Source organism: Aotus nancymaae, unplaced genomic scaffold, assembly GCF_030222135.1.
Source record: "Aotus nancymaae isolate 86718 unplaced genomic scaffold, 86718_ANA_hifiasm-v0.15.2.pri h1tg000111l, whole genome shotgun sequence".
In the NCBI taxonomy this organism is placed as follows: domain Eukaryota; kingdom Metazoa; phylum Chordata; class Mammalia; order Primates; family Aotidae; genus Aotus; species Aotus nancymaae.
The window spans coordinates 1,240,318-1,262,490 of NW_026988526.1; the positions used below are offsets into that span (position 1 = coordinate 1,240,318).

The 22,173-nt window shown below is 58.2% G+C and overlaps 3 protein-coding genes and 1 long non-coding RNA gene across 7 annotated transcripts in view; 2 read left to right on the forward strand and 2 right to left on the reverse strand.

Annotated features, from left to right (window-relative positions):
- The window catches only part of ASMTL (acetylserotonin O-methyltransferase like), a 64,478-nt gene extending 62,931 nt beyond the window's left edge, over positions 1–1,547 (forward strand). For 2 of the 3 annotated variants that reach the window (XM_064370940.1, XM_064370942.1), the window contains one exon: positions 1,181–1,547. In XM_064370940.1, coding sequence (XP_064227010.1) covers positions 1,181–1,401 — 221 coding nt within the window. In that variant the 3' untranslated portion in view covers positions 1,402–1,547. Of the gene's footprint in view, positions 1–927 lie in introns of all 3 variants that reach the window. The other variant, XM_064370941.1, reaches the window with a different exon arrangement.
- On the reverse strand, positions 594–7,151 carry LOC135272548 (uncharacterized). Its single transcript, XR_010340578.1, has 2 exons — positions 4,233–7,151; positions 594–3,369 (listed from the first exon to the last, which is right to left on the reverse strand). It is a non-coding gene; the product is annotated as an uncharacterized LOC135272548 (long non-coding RNA).
- A 1,287-nt stretch (positions 7,152–8,438) lies between these two features.
- Positions 8,439–13,658, forward strand: SLC25A6 (solute carrier family 25 member 6). Its single transcript, XM_012444886.2, has 4 exons — positions 8,439–8,654; positions 11,147–11,633; positions 12,508–12,648; positions 13,166–13,658. The coding sequence occupies exons 1-4, from the start codon at positions 8,544–8,546 to the stop codon at positions 13,321–13,323; spliced, it is 897 nt and encodes a 298-aa protein (XP_012300309.1). The 5' UTR covers positions 8,439–8,543; the 3' UTR covers positions 13,324–13,658.
- A 3,693-nt stretch (positions 13,659–17,351) lies between these two features.
- IL3RA (interleukin 3 receptor subunit alpha) overlaps positions 17,352–22,173 on the reverse strand; it is a 41,538-nt gene continuing 36,716 nt past the window's right edge. For both annotated transcript variants that reach the window (XM_064370981.1, XM_064370980.1), the window contains exons 8-10: positions 20,805–20,910; positions 18,585–18,666; positions 17,352–17,597 (exon numbers count right to left, since the gene is read on the reverse strand). In XM_064370981.1, coding sequence (XP_064227051.1) covers positions 17,523–17,597; positions 18,585–18,666; positions 20,805–20,910 — 263 coding nt within the window. In that variant the 3' untranslated portion in view covers positions 17,352–17,522. The remainder of the gene's footprint in view (positions 17,598–18,584; positions 18,667–20,804; positions 20,911–22,173) is intronic.

Here is a 22,173-nt window from a genome sequence, read left to right on the forward strand (position 1 = left end):
GACATATGTCACCATGTCCCGGTAGTTTAAAAAATTTCTGTTTTTTTATAGAGATGGGGTCTTGGTATGTTGCCCAGGCTACTCTCAAACTCCTGGGCTCAAGCGATCCTCCCGCCTCAGCCTCCCAAAATGCTAGCGTGGCAGGCGTGAGCCACGGTGTCTGGCCTTGTAACAATCATCTGTCGGCTATCTGTCTTCTGTCCATCATTCATTATCTATCCATCCATCATCTATCCTGTTTGTCCATCCACACACCTACCCATCATCTACCATCTATTCACCCATCCATCCTTCTCACCCATGCATCCATCCCTCCATCCACACACCTACCCATCATCTACCATCTATTCACACATCCATCCTTCTGATCCATGTGTCCATCTGTCCATCCACACACCTACCCGTCATCTACCATCTATTCACACATCCATCCTTCTGATCCATGCGTCCATCCCTCCATCCACACACCTACCCATCATCTACCATCTATTCAGACATCCATCCTTCTCACCCATGCGTCCATCCCTCCATCCACACACCTACCCATCATCTACCATCTATTCACCCATCCATCCTTCTCACCCATGCATCCATCCCTCCATCCACACACCTACCCATCATCTACCATCTATTCACACATCCATCCTTCTGATCCATGTGTCCATCCCTCCATCCACACACCTACCCATCATCTACCATCTATTCACCCATCCATCCTTGTCACACATTCATCCATCCTTCTTCCATGCATCCCTCTATCCATCCGTGTACCTATTCATCACCCAGCATCTATTCATCCATCCGTCTGTCTACCTAGCTACCCATCATGTCCCATTTATCCATCCATCCACCTACCATCCGTCATCCATGCATGTTTCTACCAACCTCTCTACCCATCATCTACCATCTGTTCATCCATCCATCCAGGAGGACCAGAACAGGCCCAGGCGATGCATCCATCCCGCCAGCCATCTCTGGATCCAGTCTTCTCCGTGTCTGTCCGCCCCGCGTGCAGTCTCCATCTCTCTCCCCTCCCCTACTTGCGTGGGTGTCCTGGGCAAGGCTTTTCTGCAGCCTCTGTTCATTGTTCTGAGCTGCAGTTGCCTGCTGTGTGCCCTGCTAGCCCCTGAAGGAACCCCGCCTGGCTGGCCAGGACTCCAGCTCTCTGCTCTCCCCTCAGGGGCCGGCCTGCTCCTGGTGGAGACGCTCCTGGACGAGGAGAAGAGGGAGGCGCGGGGCGGCCTGATGCAGTCGCTGAACGTGCTGGTGCAGACGGGGGGCAGGGAGCGGAGCCCGGGCGAGTATCGGCGCTTGCTGGAGCGACACGGCTTCTGCCAGGTGCAGGTGGCACGCTTAGGGGGCATCCTGGATGCCATGCTGGCCACGAGAGTGGGTCCCTGAAGCCCCGGCAGCGTGCTCATGATAGGGACACCCTCCCGCAGGCTGCAGGGGGCCGCCCCATCCCAGCTGCTACAGGACAGTCACACAGGAACGAGCCGTCGTGGCTGAATAAAGAAAGTGAAAGCCTGTGTCTGGCTCCTCTGTGGGGGTTTCATGAGGGAAGAGGCTGCATCTGAGGAAGAGGGGAGGCGGCTACATCTGGGGATGAGGGGAAGGAGCCTGAGTTTGGATAGGAGGGGTGGAGGCTGCATTTGGGGATGAGGGGAAGGAGCCTGCATTCGGGGAGGAGGGGAAGGAGGCTGCATTCGGGGAGGAGGGGAAGGAGGCTGCATTCGGGGAGGAGGGGAAGGAGGCTGCATTCGGGGAGGAGGGGAAGGAGGCTGCATTCGGGGAGGAGGGGAAGGAGGCTGCATTCGGGGAGGAGGGGAAAGACTGCATTCGGAGAGGAGGGGAAGGAGGCTGCATTTGGGGAGGAGGGGAAGGAGGCTGCATTCGGGGAGCAGGGGAAGGAGGCTGCATTCGGGGAGGAGGGGAAGGAGGCTGCATTTGGGGAGGAGGGGAAGGAGGCTGCATTCGGGGAGGAGGGGAAAGAGGCTGCATTCGGGGAGGAGGGGAAGGAGGCTGCATTTGGGGAGGAGGGGAAGGAGGCTGCATTCGGGGAGGAGGGGAAAGACTGCATTCGGAGAGGAGGGGAAGGAGGCTGCATTTGGGGAGGAGGGGAAGGAGGCTGCATTTGAGGAGGAGGGGAAGGAGGCTGCATTCGGGGAGGAGGGGAAGGAGGCTGCATTCGGGGAGGAGGGGAAGGAGGCTGCATTCGGGGAGGAGGGGAAGGAGGCTGCATTCGGGGAGGAGGGGAAGGAGGCTGCATTCGGGGAGGAGGGGAAAGACTGCATTCGGAGAGGAGGGGAAGGAGGCTGCATTTGAGGAGGAGGGGAAGGAGGCTGCATTCGGGGAGGAGGGGAAGGAGGCTGCATTCGGGGAGGAGGGGAAGGAGGCTGCATTCGGGGAGGAGGGGAAGGAGGCTGCATTCGGGGAGGAGGGGAAGGAGGCTGCATTCGGGGAGGAGGGGAAAGACTGCATTCGGAGAGGAGGGGAAGGAGGCTGCATTTGGGGAGGAGGGGAAGGAGGCTGCATTCGGGGAGCAGGGGAAGGAGGCTGCATTCGGGGAGGAGGGGAAGGAGGCTGCATTTGGGGAGGAGGGGAAGGAGGCTGCATTCGGGGAGGAGGGGAAGGAGGCTGCATTCGGGGAGGAGGGGAAGGAGGCTGCATTCGGAGAGGAGGGGAAGGAGGTTGCATTTGGGGAGGAGGGGAAGGAGGCTGCATTTGAGGAGGAGGGGAAGGAGGCTGCATTCGGGGAGGAGGGGAAGGAGGCTGCATTTGGGGAGGAGGGGAAAGAGACTGCATTCGGAGAGGAGGGCAAGGAGGCTGCATTTGGGGAGGAGGGGAAGGAGGCTGCATTCGGAGAGGAGGGGAAGGAGGTTGCATTTGGGGAGGAGGGGAAGGAGGCTGCATTTGGGGAGGAGGGGAAAGAGACTGCATTCGGAGAGGAGGGCAAGGAGGCTGCCTTTGGAGAGGAGGGGTGGAGGCTGCATTTGGGGAGGAGGGGAAGGAGCCTGAGTTTGGGGAGGGGGGGTGGAGGCTGCATTTGAGGAGAAGACAGATGGCTGTTTGTGGAGGAGGGAATGGAGGGACAGCCAGGGATGACAGTTCAGCCCAGGAGACATGCTGGGATCCAGCAGCCTTGTAGAGTAGCCAGTGTGGACTCCCGGGGCGGGCAGTGTACACAGGGCTCTCTCATGCCTCCTCACGGTCTGACGGCTGCTGTGACGGTGCCCGTGTCTGCCGGGGCGTTTCCTCTGCGGGACACCCACCGGCCGTGGGGCGACAGTTCTCCAGGCGGCTTCCATCTCTCCTGACTTGGTGCAGTGCCTCTCATGAGCGGGACTCCCTCCAGTCCCTGCCGCGGGGCTGAAATGCATCTTTTTTGGTTTGAGATGGTTTTTCACTCTTGTCGCCCAGGCTGGAGTGCAGTGACAGGCTCTCGGCTCACCGCAAACTCCGCCTCCCGGGTTCAAGCGATTGTCCTGTCTCAGCCTCCTGAGTAGCTGGGATTACAGCCGTGTGCCACCACACCCAGCTATTTTTTGTATTTTTAGTACAAACAGGGTTTCACCGCGTTGGCCAGGCTGGTCTCAAAGTCCTGACCTCAGTGATCTGCCCACCTCGGCCTCCCAAAGTGCTGGGAGCCACCTCGCCAGGCCTATCTTACCTGTTTTCCTAAAGCACAAAACAACCTACACATTCTTTCGTGATGTCAGGCAATCGTAAGGGTGGGGCGGCTTGACTTGCGGGTTACTGAGACCATGTGTGACGAGTGAACAAAACCACACCAACCTGTCCATCTGGCACCTTCAAACAGGCCCTCTGCGCTTACAAAGGATTCCAGCAGGCTTCACTTTCCTGTAGAAAACAGCCGTAGGGGGTTAGACACCCAGGTAACTTCTCAAATATGTAAGCACAGAGAAATTCTGGCCTTCACGCCTGTAATCCCAGCACTCTGGGAGGCTGAGGTGGTCGGATGCTCTGAGGTCAGGAGTTCTAGACCAGCCTGGGTAACACGGCGAAACCTTGTCTCTCCTAAAAATACAAAAATCAGCCAAGCGTGGTGGCAGAAACCTGTAATTCCAGTTCTTCAGGGGACGCCTGAACCAGAAGGCAGAGGTGAGCCGAGATCATGCCACTGCACTCCAGCCTAGGCAACAGAGTGAGACTCCATCTCAAAAAAATAAAAAAAACACAAACCACCTCTGTTTCTGTATTAACCCATTCACTTTTCTGCCCCGCAAGGGGCTTTCAGGTCGCAGATTCCACGAGGGCAGCTGCTGATCAGGCAGCTGTGATCTCTAAAACCCACTGGTCATTTCATCAGAGGCTGGCAGAGAAGGGACCTCGTGGCCGGGTGAGTGGCAGGTGGCGGGGTGGGGCGGCTCATTCCTCTGTCCTCGGTTCTTGGAGGGGGAGGGTGTGAGACACAGCTCTGCCCCCACTCCGCAGCAGCTGTTGTGTCTCCCATTCCCAATTCCTGGGTGCGGGGCCCACCTGGATCCTCCTTTTCCAAGGAGGCCGTGTCCCCGCCTTCGGGAGCAGGTGGCCGCAGAGACCTCCCAGGTCAGGTGCTATTCAGTCATGGGGAGTGTGTTGTTAGCTCCCAGATACGAAGGGAAGACGCATGAGTAGCCAAGGCTAAGTCCACGTGCAGCCCTGATTAGCAACTATTCATTCATTCATTCATTCATCCATCCCTCCCAGTTAGCGATTCATCCATCCCTCCCAGTTAGCGATTCATTCATTCATCCCAGTTAGCGATTCATTCATCCCAGTTAGCAATTCACTCACTCATCCCAGTTAGCAATTCATTCATTCATCCCAGTTAGCGATTCACTCACTCATCCTAGTTAGCAATTCATTCTTCATCCCAGTTAGCAACTCATTCATCCCAGTTAGCAATTCACTCACTCATCCCAGTTAGTGATTCATTTTCATCCCAGGGAGCAATTCATGCACTCATTCACCCCAGTTATGTATTCATTCATCCATTCCAGAAGCATTTGCCGAGCGCATCCTGGGTGCGAGGCCCAAGCACCCAGGCATCGTCCTGGCTCTGAGAGGCGCTTGAGCAGAGCCCGCAGACAGCACCGCCCTGCCTGTCGGGGTCAGCAAGCCCGGGTCGGCTGAGGGCTCAGCACCCAGAGGGCCGTCTCAGCGTCTGGACACTGTTAGCGGTCCCCACCCGCACGGAAGGAACCTTCCTCTCTCCTCCAAGAACACCAGGTTCCAGGGCGCAGGCCTGCAGCCCCAGAGTACCTGCGAACCAGCCTCATCTGGAAATAGCAGTTCCGGCTCCCTGGGCACTGGAAATGCACAGCAGCAGAGACTCGGGCCTCAGCAAACTCCCCACCCCCCGCCCAGCCTCCGTCCCCTACTCCAGGGCCCATGCAGGGAGCCTGGCTCAGTCTGGGTCCTAGGGGGACCCTCGCAGAGCGCCAGGAATGCGCTTGGTCTCCACGGCCCTCCCCACAGCAATCTCCCGAGGTCACACGTTTCCACGGCTCAGTGACTTCTGAGCCACCGTCTCCCCCGTCCAGCAGCCACTCCAGCACCGAGAGCCGTCCGCAACCTCCAGCCCGGGCCCGACCGCCCTCCCCAGAGGTCAGGAAAGGCCTCAGGCAGGGCTCACCCAGGTCAGCGACCTCCGCCTTCCCAGTGCACAAGAGAGAGGAAAAGCAAGAGGGAGAAAGACAGAGACGGAGAGAAAAGAAAGGGGGGCGCGGGGAAGGAAACAAGGAAAGAAAAAAGACACAGGGAAAGAAGAGGAAGGAAAAGGAGGGAGGAGGAAAGCAGGGAAGCCACGAGGGAGATGGGGAGGAGAGGGAAAGAGGGAAAGAAAGGGAGAGACGGAAAGCAGGGAACGAAAGGAAGGGGGAGGGAAAAGAAAAAGGTAGGAAGGGACGGGAGACACGGAGGAACAGAGAAAAGGAGGCGGCAGGGAGATGGGAAAGAGAGGGAAAAAGGAGCAAGAGGAAAACACAGAGAAAGACAGGAGGGAGGAACAGAAGAAAAAGACGGAGGAGGAGAGAGGAAAGACAGAGGCAGGGAGGGAGGGAGGAAAGGGAAAGAGAAGGAAGGCCGGCCGCCTGTCATCTCAGCACTTTGGGAGGCCGAGGCGGGCAGATCAAGAGGTCAGGAGATCCAGACCACCCTGGCTAACACGGGGAAACCCCTTCTCTTCAAACAAACAAACAAAGAAAAAGCGGAGGAGAGAGAGAAAGAGAAAGGGCCGGTCGCGGTGGCTCACGCCTGTAATCCAAGCACTTTGGAGGCCAAGGCGGGTGGATCATGAGGTCAGGAGTTCAAGACCGGCCTGACCAACATGGTGAAACCCCGTCTTAAAAAAAAAAAAAGAAAGAAAAAGAAAAAAAAAAAAAAGAAAGAGAAAGGAAGGAAAAGAAATGAAAGAAAGAGGAAAAGGAGATGGAAGGAAGAAAAGGGGGGAAAAGGCAGGAGAGATGGAAAGAGGGAGAAAAAGGAGGGAGGGAGAAAAAGAGGGAGAGACGGAGAAAAAGGAGGGAGGGAGGAAAAGGAGGGAGGGAGAAAAAGAGGGAGGGAGGGAGGAAAAGAGGGAGAGACGGAGGGAGAAAAAGGAAGGAGGGAGAAAAAAATAGAGGAAACAGCGGGAGGGAGGAAAAGAGGGAGAGACGGAGGGAGGGAGGAAAAAAATAGAGGAAACAGCCAGGCGCGGTGGCTCACACCTGTCATCCCAGAACTTTGGGAGGCTGAGGTGGGCACATCACCTGAGGTCAGCAGTTCGAGACCAGCCTGGCCAACATGGTGAAACCCCGTCTCTTAAAAAAAAAACAAAAACAGGCCGGGCGCGGTGGCTCAAGCCTGTAATCCCAGCACTTTGGGAGGCCGAGGCGGGTGGATCACGAGGTCGAGAGATCGAGACCGTCCTGGTCAACATTGTGAAACCCCGTCTCTATTAATACAAAAAAAAAAAAATTAGCTGGGCACGGTGGCGCATGCCTGTAATCCCAGCTACTCAGGAGGCTGAGGCAGGAGAATTGCCTGAACCCAGGAGGTGGAGGTTGCGGTGAGCCGAGATCGCGCCATTGCACTCCAGCCTGGGTAACAAGAGCGAGACTCCGTCTCAAAAAAAAAAAAAAAAAAAAAAAAAAACAAAAAAACAAAAAAACAAAAACAAAAAAACCAAGAAAACAAAAATAGAGGAGAGGACGGAGGGAGGAGAGAAGAAAAGGAGGGAGCAGAATAGAGAAAAACGGGAGACAGAGAAAGGAGGGAGGGAGATGGGAAATGAAAAAAGGGAAAGGGAGGGAAGGAAGGAAAGGGAGGGAAACGGGGGAGGGAGAGAAAGGAGGGAGGGAGACATAGAAAGAGGCAGAAAAAAGAGGAAGGTAGGAAAGAGGAAAAGAGCAAAGGCAGGGAGGGAAGGAAGGAGCCGGGAAAGAAAAAAACGCAGGAGGAGGAGGCAGAAAAGGCGGGAGGGAGTAGGGAGGAGGGAGGGAGGAGGGAGGAGGGAGGAGGGAGGAGAGAGGAGGGAGGAGGGAGGAGGGAGGAGGGAGGAGGGAGGAGGGAGGAGGGAGGAGGGAGGAGGGAGGGAGGAGGAGAGAGGGCAGGAGGGAGGGAGTGAGGGAGGAGGGAGGGGGGAGTGAGGGGGGAGGGAGGGAACGGGGAGAGGGGAGGAGGATAGACGGGGAGGACGGGAACGCGGATTTTCGGCCGCAGCCGCCGCCAGGCAGACACGCGGAAACGGGGGTGCCCCGGGCAACTGGGCGCGGCCCAGGAACCCCCACGCCCGCCGTGGAGGGCACCGCGGGGTCAAAGGTCAGAGGCCTAGGGACCCACCCCGTACATGCCGGTCGCGGGGTCTTGGATCGGAGGCGGGACCGAGCCGCCGCTGGCCTCACGCGGGCTGGGGCCGCGGTTTCCCGACGCGCCACCCTGGAGACGGAGAAAGAGTCCCAGCCGCCTGGAGGTCAAGGGTCAAAGGTCGGGGATCGGGGCACCACGTGTTGCGCGTCCCGGCGAGGTCGCCGCGGCCTCCGGGAGAAAGCGGACGGCGCTCTCGGAAGGCACCTCGATCGGGATGGGCTCCTGACTCCGCAGACGCCCGCCCGCCCACTCGGGCACCGGCAACGCCGTGACCTTCACAAGGTCAAGGTTGCCGCGGACGCCCTCACACCCCCACCCCGTCCCCTACGGCGCATGGGCGGGGCCGGACTCCCGGCATACCTCGCGGTGCGGGACGGGGCGTCGCCGGGGAGCGCAGCCAATGGGCGCCGTGCGTTGGTGCGCGGGGTGGGGCGCGGCGCGGTACCCGGCAGCCCTCGGGGGCGAGGCACGCAGGCGGAGGGAGGGGCGCGGCCGGGCGACGCAGCCAATGAACTCAGCGCGCGGGGGCGCGGGGCGGGGAGTGGGCGTGGCGTCGGCGCCTTAGCGGCTGCGCGCTGACAGCCCTGTCCTTTCGGTCCCGGCGGCGGCAAGGCTGATCAAGCGACACACTCCCTTCACTCTCCGCGCCCGCTCTCCGGCTGTCCGCCCGCTCCGCTGCCCGCCCCGCCACCATGACGGAACAGGCCATCTCCTTCGCTAAGGACTTCCTGGCCGGAGGCATCGCCGCCGCCATCTCCAAGACGGCCGTGGCCCCGATCGAGCGGGTCAAGCTGCTGCTGCAGGTAGGGAGACGCGGGCGCCGCCGCCCCTCGGCGAGGGAACGGGAACCGGGTGGCCGGGCCGGGTGGGTCGCGGTCAGCCGGCCCTGCAGGCAGGCGCCGGAAGTAGAAGGCCGCGGGCGCTTTGTCCACGCGCCGCCGGCTTCCGGGGCCTGCGTCACGTGATCGTTGCCGCAGGGGTGGGGACCTCGCGCGTGCGCGGTCGGGCGGCGGGCGGGGGAGTGACGCGCGGGCCGCACAGCGCATGCGCGGCGGGCAAAGCGCGTGAACGTGAACCTGCGGCGAGCGGGCCTTGACCTTGAACTCGTCATCCTGCAGATTGGCAGGGCTGGGTCCACCTCTGCCGGCCGCTGCCTGGCCAGTGTCTGCTCTGCACCCTCCTCCTAGAAGGTCAATTCTAAGGCCAGCGTGGCAGCGGGCCTGCCCGCAGGTGTCCTGGAATAGACAGTGTGGTTACTGCTGGTTCTTAACCCCTTCGTAGCTCATTTGCGCCGTTTTCATGCAGAGCAATGTTTTTTTTTTTAATCTCTTGCTCCCAACTGTTAATAACACTTCCAAGTGGCATGATGGGGCCGGGTGTGATGGTTCACACCTGTAATCCCAGCACTTTGGGAGGCCGAGGCGGGTGGATTACGAGGTCAGGAGTTCGAGGCCACCCTGGCCAACATGGTGAAAGCACGTATCTATCACAGATTTTAAAAATATTAGCCGGGCGTGGTGGCGGGTGTCTGTAGTCCCAGCTACTCGGGAGGCTGAGACAGAACCACTTGAACCTGGGAGGGGGAGGTTGTGGTGGGCATAGGTCACACCACTGTACTCCAGCCTGGGCAACAGGGTCAGGCTACGTCTCAAAAAAATAAATAAATAAATAAACTAGCATCATGGTTAGGGGCTTTGCTGTTAAGGATGTCGTTGCTAAGCGCACTCCCAGTGACACTCAGTGATTGGACTGAACAGGCTTGGTTCTAAGGACAGGTGTGGTCTGAGCATGGTGGCTCCCGCCTGCAATCCCAGCGCTTTTGACAGGCCTGCGGAAGATGGCTTGAGGCCAGCCAGGGCAACAGAGAAAGACCCCATCTCAAAAAAATTTTTTTGTGACTTAATGAATCAGAGAGGCCCGGGGAGGATCGCTTGAGCCCAGGAGTTTGCGAACAGCCAGGACAATATAGCGAGATCCCCACTTCTAAAAGAGAATTTTTCTTTTTTTGAGATGGGAGTTTCTTGGGCTTATAGCACAGGTTCAAGCGATTCTCCTGGCTCATCCTCCCGAGTAGCTGGGATTACAGGTATACACCGCTATACCCAGCAAATTTTTGTATTTTTAGTAGAGACGGGGTCTCACCATGTTGGCCAGGCTGGTCTCTTAACTCCTGACCTCCAGGTGATCCGCCCACCTCAGCCTCCTAAAGTGCTGGGATTACAGGCGGGAGCCACCGCGCTCAGCCGTGAAAATTTTTTAAGTGTAGCAGGGTGGGGTGTCCCACCGCTTTGAGAGACCCAGGGAGGATTACCTGAGCCTCAGGAGCTTGAGACCAGCTTGGGCAACATAGGAACACTCCATCTCTAGAAATAATTTTTTGAGTTAGTGGGGTTTCATGGTTACGCCCCCGTAGGCCCAGGTACTCAGGAGACTGAGGTGGGAGGATGACAAAATGCAGCATTTGCAGGCTGCAGCAGTGACGTGCGTGAGAACCTGTCCCTTTAAAAAAAAAAAAAAAGCCGGTTCAGTGACTCACAGCTGTAATCCCAACACTTTAGGAGGCTGAGGATCACCTGAGGTCAGGAGATCGAGACCAGCCTGGCCAACATGGTGAACCCCGTCTCTACTAAAAATAACAAAAATTAGCTGGGAATGGTGGTGGGCACCTGTAGTCACAGCTACTCGGGAGGCCGAGGCAGGAGAATCACTTGTTGAACTCAGAGGCAGAGATTGCAGTGAGCCGAGATCACGCCACTGCACTCCAGCCTGGCAACAGAGTGAGACTCTGTCTCAAAAAAAAAAAAAAAAGAAAAGAAGGAAAGAAAGAAAGGGGCTTGTCCAGGTGAAAGTCACAAGGACAACTTACCATTAATGCCTGCAAGGGAGTTCTGTCTCCCAGCCTCAGGTGATCCGCCCACCTCGGCCTCCCAAAGATTACAGGCGTGAGGCACCATGCTCGGCGACACAGGCTAGTTTTCTTTTTTGTTTTTTTCCCGGAGAGTATTCCAGGTAACACAAGCTAATTTTCTAAACACAATGCACCCTACCTGGGTGCTTGGGTCACACCTGTAATCCCTGCACTTCCCCAGCTACTCAGGAGGCTGAGGCAGGAGAATCGCTTGAACACGGGAGGTGGAGGTTGCAGTGAGCCGAGATCATGCCACTGCACTCCTGCCTGGGCAACGAGAGAAAAAGTCCATCAAAAAATAAAAAGGGTGCCGTGTGTAGCTGGGGTGTTTCCGGGTGGTTGGGCACAGGTCGGGTCTGAATGCACGCACGCCCTGTGCGCCCCCAGGTCCAGCACGCCAGCAAGCAGATCGCCGCCGACAAGCAGTACAAGGGCATCGTGGACTGCATCGTCCGCATCCCCAAGGAGCAGGGCGTGCTGTCCTTCTGGAGAGGCAACCTGGCCAACGTCATCCGCTACTTCCCCACGCAAGCCCTCAACTTCGCCTTCAAGGATAAATACAAGCAGGTCTTCCTGGGGGGTGTGGACAAGCGCACGCAGTTCTGGAGGTACTTCGCAGGCAACCTGGCCTCCGGCGGGGCGGCCGGCGCCACCTCCCTTTGCTTCGTGTACCCGCTGGATTTCGCCAGAACCCGCCTGGCCGCCGACGTGGGCAAGTCGGGCATGGAGCGCGAGTTCCGCGGCCTGGGAGACTGCCTGGTGAAGATCACCAAGTCTGACGGCGTCCGCGGCCTGTACCAGGGCTTCAGCGTCTCCGTGCAGGGCATCATCATCTACCGCGCCGCCTACTTCGGCGTCTACGACACGGCCAAGGGTGCGTGCGGCTGCCACGTGGGGGCTGCAACTCCGGGGTCGCGATCTGGGCAGGGCCGGCTCCTCCTGGGGCCTCGCTCCTGGGCCTGCAGACGCCGGCTTCACCCTGTGTCCTCAGGGGGTCGTCCCTCTGTGTGTGTCTGTGACCTCACCTCCTCTTCTTAGGAGGTGTGAGTGCGTTTCAGGCTGCTGTCAAAGAACACCATAGACTGGGTGGCTTAGAAACGGCAGACATTGATTCTCCCACAGACCTGGAGGCTGGAGGTCTGAGATCCAGGTGTGGGCAGGGCTGGCTCCTCCTCAGGCCTCTCTCCTGGGCTTGGAGACGCCGGCTTCTCCCCGTGTCCTCACCGGGTCGTCCTCTGTGTGTGTGTGTGTGTCCTCACAGGGTCGTTCCTCCGTGTGTGTGTGTGTCCTCATCTCTCTTTAGAAGGGAAGTAGGCCCATGGGATTGCGGCCTGCCCTGCTGATCTCCTTTAAAGACCTCATATGCAAGGACAGCTGCATTCTGAGATCCTGGGGGGTTGGGACCTTGTGGATTCTGAGGACACGGCGTAAGTCGCAATAGTAACCGTGACCCTTCAGAAGGTCAGGCCCAGGCCTGCGGACATACAGGCTGCCCCATTGTGGCAGAAACACCTCGGGTGGGTCCTGCACGTGGCCCTGTGCTCTTCCCCACACAGGCCTCACCCCGGCCTCTGGGACCGTCTCGCCCTGGCTCCGGCAGGCGGCATTTCCCCCTCCTGGCCCTGCCCCGGCCCTGCATGCTGTCAACATCAGCCGGCCTGAGCAGCCGCCTGGAGGGGCTCTGGGGGTCCCGGCAGAGCTCGGGTGGCGCTGCAGGCGCGGGCAGGTGACACGCCGTTCCCCCGCAGGCATGCTGCCCGACCCCAAGAACACGCACATCGTGGTGAGCTGGATGATCGCGCAGACGGTGACGGCCGTGGCCGGCGTGGTCTCCTATCCCTTCGACACGGTGCGCAGGCGCATGATGATGCAGTCGGGCCGCAAAGGAGGTACGTGCGGGCTGGGGCGGCGGGAAGGGGAGCCGGGGCTCCTGGGCGTGGGCCGTGGGAGGACGGGACCCATCGAAGGACGCGCTACCCGGGGCCTGTTAGAAGTGGCACGTCACACAGTAACCTGGCAGCGTGGGAGCGTTTTCCTGCGATTGGCTTCTGATGTTTCTGACGTTTCACGGTCCAGGCGGCGATCTCAAAATTCCCACCTCCTAGGACCGCTGCTCACATACGCAGCCTTGCTCCTGCCCTGTCTGCCTGGATGCAGGGGTGGAGCTGGGGGACTCCCGGGCGGGGCGTCAAGTCCCCTGTCAAGCTGTCGTGGAGACAGTGGCTTAGGAGGACGGCTTGAGCTGGGGGCGCTTGGTAACCAGGGCCTCAGTTTCCGCCCCTGTAATCAGAACTGTGGTTCAGGCGTCTGGGATGTCCCTTCTGTGAAGCGTCTGCGGGGGTCCAGGTGGCGTCCGCGTCCCGAGGGACGTGCAGCAATGCCCTGACCCCGTGTCTCTCGTTGCAGCTGACATCATGTACACGGGCACCGTCGACTGTTGGCGGAAGATCTTCAGAGACGAGGGGGGCAAGGCCTTCTTCAAGGGTGCGTGGTCCAACGTCCTCCGTGGCATGGGGGGCGCCTTCGTGCTGGTCCTTTACGACGAGCTGAAGAAGGTCATCTAAGGGCGCGGCCGTGACGTGCGCGCGCACACACACACAGACACCACACACACAGCAACACAACCACGTAGAATCCTCAACCGAGCGGACCACCGACCTTCCAGAAATTCCAGTCTCTTTCCCAGCCGGATCCTGCCTGTAGACAGCCAGGGAAGGTTCTAGAAAAGGGGGCGCACTGTGATCCAGCCATCGGCACCCGATTCCATGTCTTGATCACGGAGGGAGGGAACCATGGCGTCCTCTCGGGCCCCGGGTGAGACACTCCAGTGCTGAGACCTGCAGTCCAGACGCTTGTAGGACCCAAGTCGTGTTTATTTATTTAAAACAAGAGAACCACATCTTCTGTTTCTACGTAAGCGTCGCCCCTCCTTCGCAACACAATACGACACGCAGGGGTCACCCGCCTGGGCTCCGGAGCTGGGCGCTGGGTCCAGGGACACGGGTGGGGCCGCGCGCTCTCCCCCATGCCCCTGGCCTGTGTGCTGCCACCTCCCAGCATCCCCGGGACACAGGATGGGGTCCCGGCTGGGAAGGGGTGCGGTGGAAACTAAGTCCGACAGGAGTGAGGCGGGCTGCGCAGTAGATGGTGAGACCCCCACGGCGCCTGCGCTGGCTGTGCCGTCTGTGACGCCGTCTGTACGGCCCTGACACCTCGGGTTGCTTGTAAATCACACGCCTCAGCTCTGGAGGCTGGAAGTCCAGGAAGAGAGGTGCCCTCCCCCAATTACTGTTGTGGAGGCAGAGTGTCATTCTGTCACCCAGGCTGGAGTGCAACGGCATGACCTCAGCTCAGCACAACCTCCGCCTCCCAGGTTCAAACCATTCTCCTGCCTCAGTCTCCTGAGTAGCTGGGGCTACGGGCACCTGATTTTTGTGTTTTTACTAGAGATGGGGTTTCACCATGTTGGTCGGGCCGATCTTGACCTCCTGACCTCAAGCGGTCCACCCACCTCAGCCTCCCAAAGTGCAGGGATCACAGACGTGAGCCACCACACCTGCCGTGATTTTTGTATTCCTAGTTGGGACGGGGTTTCCCATATTAGGCTGCTCTGAACTCGCCTCAAGTGCTCTGCCCGCCTTGCCCTGTCAAACTGCCGGCATTTCAGGCGGGAGCCTCCACTCCTGGCCTGGGTCCCCTTCACAAGGGCACTGATCGTCCATGAGGGGTCCCGGCCTCGTGTCTTCCCAGAGACCCCCCACTTCCAACCTGAATCTGGGGAAACAGGCAGGCGCCAGGCGCGGCAGCTGTGTCCCGGCTCTTCCACACAAACGGTCCTTGCAGGGGAAGAAACGCCGTGTTGAGTCTCCCCCGGCCTCAACGTGGGACCTCCGTGGTGCCAGCCCATGGCCGGGACGCAGACTGCAGCCATGGTGCTCCAGGAGAGCAGTGGGGTGCCCGGAAGTCCCGACCACAAAAGGCAGGGTCTTTTTGGGTGTGGGCAACAGTCACCCTCACCCATGCTGGACAGCAGCGGTGCGATCCCGTTTCATGGCGGCCTCGGCATCCCGACTGGCTGGGATTACAGGCGCCTGACGCCATACCCGGCTAATTTTGTATTTCTGGTAGAGGCAACATTTCACCGCATTGGTCAAGACTTTCTCAACCTCCTGACCTCGTGATCCTCCCACCTCAGACTCCCGGGGTGCTGGAATGACTCCCAGCCTGGCCAACACGGTGCAACCCCGTCCCTATTAAGAACACAAAATTAGCTGCGCGTGGTAGCAGCTGCCAGTAATCCCAGCTACTTGGGAGGCCAAGCAGGAGAATCGCTTGAACCTGTGAGCTGAGATCCTGCCACTGCACTGCAGCCTGGGGTAGAAAGCAAGACTGTCTCTTAAAAGTCCACAGTTCCTTCCTGTGGAATTACTGGGGCAGCCTCCACTGGCTACCCGGGCGGGTGGCGGGTTTATTTTCTCAGTTTTGCTCTTGTTGGCCAGGCTGGAGCGCAGTGGTGCGATCTCAGCTCACCGCAACCTCAGTCTCCCGAGTAACTGCGACTACAGGCACCCCCCACCACGCCCGGCTAATTCTGTGTTTTTAGTACAAATGGGGTTTCTCCATGTTGTTCAGGCTGGTTTTGAACTCCCGACCTCAAGTGATTCAACTGGCCAGTCCTGCACAGTCTGGAAACACCGAGGCTCTCGGCAAGCCGCGTGTTGGAGGTAACTTCACAGGAAATAACGTGATGACATGGCTGGGGGAGTGATTCAAGAGAATACCAAAGTCACATCTCTGCTCAGGAGCAGTGGCTCAGCCTGTCATCCCAGCTCTTTGGGAGGCTGAGGCGGCCAGATCACCTGGGGTTGGGAGTTCAAGACCAGCTTGAGCAACATGGTGAAACCCCGTCTCTACTAAAAACAAAATTACCTGGGCGTGGTGGCCCATGCCTGTAATCCCAGCTACTGGGAGGCTGAGGCAGGACAATCACTTGAAACGGGGAAGTGGAGGTTGCAGTGAGCCAACATCATGCCATTGTACTCTAACCTGGGCAACAAGAGTGAAACTCCTCCTTAAAAAATATCTCAATCATGGTTCCTTCCTTCGGCTGGCTCCCTGGGTGGGTTCCCTGTTTTAGGTGTTAGATCCGCAGGCATTTGGACCGTCCTCCGGGGCTGCAGAGGGGCTGCCGGGCATCCGCCTGGACAGCGTCATGGTGTCTGGATTCCCTCTCCCTGCACCAGGATGCCCCGGCCTGGCCGTCTGACCTCCCCCGCCACACTCAGAGCATGCTGACACCTCCTGTGCTGTGGCTCCATGCGCCCGTTTTCAGTTTGACCCTCACTGGGGTAGTGGGTGCAGCCCAAGGCCTCACACTCAGCAGAGGCTAGGTCAGGAAGAAGCCATATCGGGGAGACGGGGCCTGGGGAGGGGATGGGAAGTGAAGCCAGCGTCCAGCTCTGGGGCACGAGGGCGGGGACACAGGTCAGGGCACAGAAGAGCCCGGGCTGGCCTCGGGCTGTCGGCATGACTGAACCCGCCAGGGCACAGCCCCCGGCGGATACGGGCAGCTCCTGTCTCAAGGTGGCTTTGAAAGAGACCAGCAGGGCAGCCGGGCGCGGTGCCTCATGCCTGTCAGGCCAGGACTTGAGAGGCCGAGGCGGGCGGATCACCTGAGGTCAGGAGTTCAAGACAAGCCTGGCCAACATGGTGAAATCCTGCCTCTACTAAAAATTTAAAAAAAAAAAAAAAATTAGCTGTGCTCAGTGGCGCACGCCTGTAATCTGACTACTCAGGAGACTGAGGGAAGAAAATTGTTTGAACCCGGGAGGCGGAGATTGCAGTGAGCCGAGATTGCCATTGCACCCAGCCTGGGCAACAGGGGGACACCGTCTCAAAAGAATAAAAGGATGCCAGCATCCAGGGTCCTGTGTACAACCCAGGGGTGGAGAGGACGGAAAGGCTGGGCCTGGTGTCTCACACACTCATCCCAGCACTTTGACAGGCCGAAGCGGGGGGTGGGGTGGGGGGGGGGGCGGATCACCTGAGGTCGGGAGTTCGAGACCAGCCTGGCCAACATGGGAAAAACCCTGTCTGTATCTGAAAATACAAAACAGTTGGGAGCGGTGGCTCATGGCTGTAATCCCAGCACTTTGGGAGGCCGAGGCGGGTGGATCACAAGGTTAAGCGTTCGAAACCAGCCTGGCCAACATGGTGATAACCTGTCTCTACTAAAAAAGTACAAAAAAAATTAGCCGGGAGTAGTGGCGGGCACCTGTAATCCCAGCTACTCGGGAGGCTGAGACAGGACAATCACTTGAACCCAGGAGGCGGAGGTTGCAGTGAGCCGAGATCACGCCACTGCACTCCAGCGTGGGTGACAGAGCGAGACTCCGTCTCAAAAAAACAAAACTTAGGCAGGTGTGTCGGTGCATTCCTGTAATCCCAGAGGCTGCAGTGAGCTGAGATCGCGCCACTGCACTCCAGCCTGGATGACAGCCACACTGAATCAAAAACCAAACACTTGAAACAGGCTCTGTGACAGTGTTGGACGGATGTGGCTGAATCCAAGACAGGGACCAGTGAGTGGGTAAAAAAGCAGTTTATTGTGAAATAAACACACCCAGTTCTGTTCAGGGACTGAACAGCAGGGGCCTCTCCCATGCCTGCCACCGTTAGGAACGTGCGTCCGGCACCCAGTCTGTGTGGGCGCCCAGCCCGGCCAGAGACGAGCAGGCAGCCCTGACGGGCCCTGAGCCGGGTCTCAGGTTTTCTCCACGACCTGTATCTCCGTCACCAGGCATTCCTCCAGGCCGGCTCTGCCCGCCTCCCAGACCACCTGCAGAGAAGACAGAAGGAAGAGGAAGTGGCCGGGCGGGCGCGGCGGCTCACGGCTGTCATCCCGGCACTTTAGGAGGCCGAGGCGGGCTGACCACCTGAGGTCAGGAGATCGAGACCAGCCTGGCAAACATGGCTTAACCCCACCTCTACTAAAAATACAGAAATTAGCTGGGCGTGGTGGTGCATGCTTGTAATCCCAGCCACGTGAGTCAGCCACACCCACACAAGACAAGCACTGTCCTAATTCTCGGGGCTGCGCAGCTTCAAACCTGCTGTGCCCTGGGCGACTGCCCGTGATCATGGTGGGCTGGGAGTCCAGAGTCCCCCACTCCCTTCATTCTGCGGCTTCTCCCAGCCGCCCACCTGCGCCGCTCACTGGACAAGCATCCCGCCTCCCGCACCAGCCCTTCTCACTCCTCATCCAGCGGAGTGCAGCGGGGCGATCTTCATTCACTGCAGCCTCCACCTCCGGGGTTCAAGCAGTCCTCCTGCCTCAGCCTCCCGAGTAGCTGGGATTACAGGTATGCACCACCACGCCCGGCTAATTTTTGTATTTTCAGTAGAGACGGGGTTTCATCATGTTGGCCAGGATGGTGTTGATCTCTTGACCTCGTGATGCGCCCACCCCAGCCTCCCAAAGTGCTGGGATTACAGGCCTGAGCCACCACGCCCGGCAATTTTGTTTTGTTTTTTTGAGACAGAGTCTCACTGTGTCACCCAGGCTGGAGTGCAGTGGTGTGATCTCAGCTCACTGCAGCCTCCGCCTCCCAGGTTCAAGCGATTCTCCTGCCTCAGCCTCCCAAGGACCTGGGATGACATGTGCCTGCCACCACGCCCGGCAATTTTTGTATTTTTAGTAGAGACAGGGTTTTATTCACCACGTTGGCCGGCTGGTCTCCACTCCCTGGCCTCAAGCCATCCGCCTGCCTCAGCCTCCCAAAGTGCCCGCCACGCCCCCAGCTCCGTCCCTTGGCAGGAAACGTACCAGCTTGTCATTTCGGAAGCCGTCACCCATGGGGTCTTTCATGTGAGGGATGTGGGGAAACAGTCTCTCCATCACGAGGTACCTGGGAGGAAAGAGAAACCGCCCTGCTCTGAATCCAGCACCGACCACATCATCAGCCGGGGGGACTCAGCATGTCCACAAGAGGCCGTAGGGACGCCAAGACCAAGCAGAAGACTCGAGTCACCTGCTCAAGGGGTCTGTATGTTCCCCGCCCCCGAGGCCCAGACACCCCCCGCCATCATCGTAGGCAGGTACTGGACTCTAAGGAACTGGGCGCTGGTGCCCCCGCCTCCCACGAAGGCAGCCCCCAGAACAGCCCTGCTCCCTGAGATCACCGAGGTTATGACCTGAGCCTGCAGCTGGCAGCAAGCGCCTCCCCTCCTCCTCCTCCAGCCCTCTGGGAGACAGAAGTCACCTGACACCCATTTCACAGATTTTTTTTTTTAGAGACAGTCTCGCTCTGTCGCCCGGGCTGGAATGCAGTGGTGCAACCTCAGCTCACAGCAACGTCCGCCTCCCAGGTTCAAGGGATTCTCCTGCCTCAGCCTCTAGAGTAACTGGGATTACAGGCACTCACCACCACGCACAGCTAATTTTCATATTTTTAGTAGAGACAGGGTTTCACTGTGTTGGTCAGGCTGGTATTGAACTCCCGACCTCAGGTGATCTGCCCGCCTGGCAAATTTTTTTTTTTTTTTTTTTTTTAGTAAAGATGGGGTTTCTCCATGTTAGCCAGGCTGATCTCAAACTCCTGATCTCAGGTGATCCTCCCCCCTTGGCCTCCCAAAGTGCTGGGATGACAGGCGTGAGCCACCACGCCCAGCCCCCATTTGACAGATTGTGGGGCTCTGACAGCCAGCGAGAAGGACACAGGACCTGGGGGGACCCAGCCGGTGATCGGAAACCCGGACTTGGCCTGCAAGCCGGATCCTACTCCCCGTCCAAATGGACAATGTTGACCTTCCCCAGGCCCCGCCCCAGCAGAAAGCATGGCTTTCCGCCCTCTGACTATGTCAGGCTCACAGGGCAGGGCCGGGGAGGACCAGCCCTGCCTCCTCCACCCTGGGGACACCCCCGGTCCCAGCAGAGCCCTCAGCTTCAGCTCTGCAGACGTCCTGGCTGGGGACGAAAAGTGGCCGGGAATCTGTGAATAATTCTCAAGGGTCTGGGCCTGCTGGCTCGCGCCTGTGATCCCAGCATTGTGGGAGGCCGAGGCAGGAGGTTCACTTGAGGCTAGGGGTTCGAGACCATCCTGGCCAACATGGTGAAACCCTGTCTTTAGTAAAAATACAAAAATTAGCCGGGTGTGGTGGTGTGCACCTGTGATCCCAGCTACTTGGGAGGCTGAGGTGGGAGAATTGCTTGAACCCGGGAGGCAGACGTTGCTGTGAGCTGAGACTATGCCATTGCGCTCCAGCCTGGGCGACAGAGCGAGACTCAAAAAATAAATATATAAATGAATAAAATAATAATAGTGGCCAGGCGCGGTGGCTTAGGCCTGTAATCCCAGCACTTTGAGAGGCTGAGGCAGGCGGATCACTTCCATCCAGGAGTTCAAGACCAGCCTGGCCAACATGGTGAAACCCCATGTCTACTAAAAAACAAAAATTAGCCGGGCGTGGTGGTGGGTGACTATAATCCCAGCTACTTGGGAGGCTGAGGTAGGAGAATCGCTTCTACACAGGAGGTGGAGGTTGCAGTGAGCTGAGATGGCGCCATTGCACTCCAGCCCGGGCGACAGAGTGAGACTCCATCTCAAAAAAAAAAAAAAAACAAAGTTATAAATGTCCCTGTGTCCTTTGTTCTGGGGCGCTCTTCTGGCAGGACTGCCGGCGAGGTGCACCCTTGCTGAGTGATCCACTGTCTCGGTGTGCGTTTTTTTTTTTTTTTTTTTTTTAAAGGTGGGGTTTCACCAAGATGGCCAGGCTGGTCTTGAACTCCTGAGCTCAGGTGATCCACCCACCTCAGCCTCCAAAGTGCTGGAATGACAGGCGTGAGCCACTGCGCCCAGCCTATTTGTGTAATTTTAATAGAGACGGGGTTTTACCATGTTGGCCAGGCTGGTCTCAAACCCCTGACCTCAGGTGATCCACCCACCTCCGCCTTGCAAAGTGCTAGGATTACAGGCGTGAACCACCGCGCCCGGCCTCCACGTGGCTTTTTCGCGACGTTATCAGCCTGTTCCCCAGAAGGGCTCACCTTTTGCAGAGCAGGACAGCACAGAGCAAGGCCAGCAGCGTCCCCAGCGCGATGAGCAGTGACGTCCGCCAGGCTCGGGTGTGCGGGCCCTCCTCCTGATCGCACTCTAGGGGAGAACCGTGACAGGGTCAGGGAGCAGGGGCCGCCCTGGGGGGACCACGTGCCGGGCGCTCTCCCTGGGGCGCAGGGTCAGCAGACTGAACCTCTGACACGATTCACAGGGTCCCGCAAATTGCGTGATTCCACTACACGGCCACGTCAGCACCCTTCTACGTGCTTAGCAGAAACATCAAAGGCTTTTAGGATTCCTCTATTCTTTTTTATTTTTATATATTTTTTTGACACGGAGTCTCACCCTGTCGCCGAGGCTGAAGTGCAGTGGCACGGTCTCAGCTCCCTGCAACCTCCACCTCCTGGGTTCAAGCGATTCTCCCGCCTCAGCCTCCCGAGTAGCTGGGATAACAGGTGCACACCACCATGCCCGGCTAATTTTTTTGTGTTTTTAGTAAAGACAGGGTTTTACCATGTTGACCAGGCTAGTGTCGAACTCATGACCTCGTGATCCACCCACCTCGGACTCCCAAAGTGCTGAGATTACAGGCGTGAGCCACCGTGCCTGGCCCCATTTTATTCTTTTATTTTATTTTTTAATTTCTACTTTTATAGGGCCGGGAGTCTCACTGTGTTTCCCAGGCTGGTCTTGAACTCCTGGGCTCGAGCTCCCTTCCTGCCTCGGCCTCCCAAAGTGCCGGGATTACAGGTGTGAGCCACTGCACCTGGGCCAGTATTTGCATGATTAAAGCAAAATGTATTCTTTTATTATTTATTATTATTATTGTTTGAGATGGAGTCTCCTCACTCTGTCGCCCAGGCTGGAGTGCAGTGGCGCGATCTCGGCTCCCTGCAGCCACCTCCTCCCAGATTCAGGCAATTCTCCTGCCTCAGCCTCCTGTGTAGCTGGGATTACAGGTGCCCGCCACCACACCCGGCTAATTTTTGCATTTTTAGTAGAGACGTGCTTTCTCCATGTTGGCCAGGCTGTTCTCGAACTCCTGACCTTGTGATGTGCCCACCTCGGCCTCCGAAAGTGCTGGGTGACAGGCGAGATTCCTCTATTCTTCTCACGGTTTCTGAGAACGTGAAAGCAGCTCCAGGTGGGAAAGCAGAACGTGAAAGTGGACAAGGATGGTGACCGCCGAAGCAGCGCCACAGAGAGGCATTTAAGCCGCTGCATGTCTGCGGACAGGCCTGGGTAACGTCAGGCCTTCCCCGAGAGTGGGCAGAGCAGACCGTTGTCTGAACTCCGTCGTGAAAGGGAAGGGACACTGCCCCCAATGTCCCTTCAGTTCCTAGTTACATTTCACCCGAT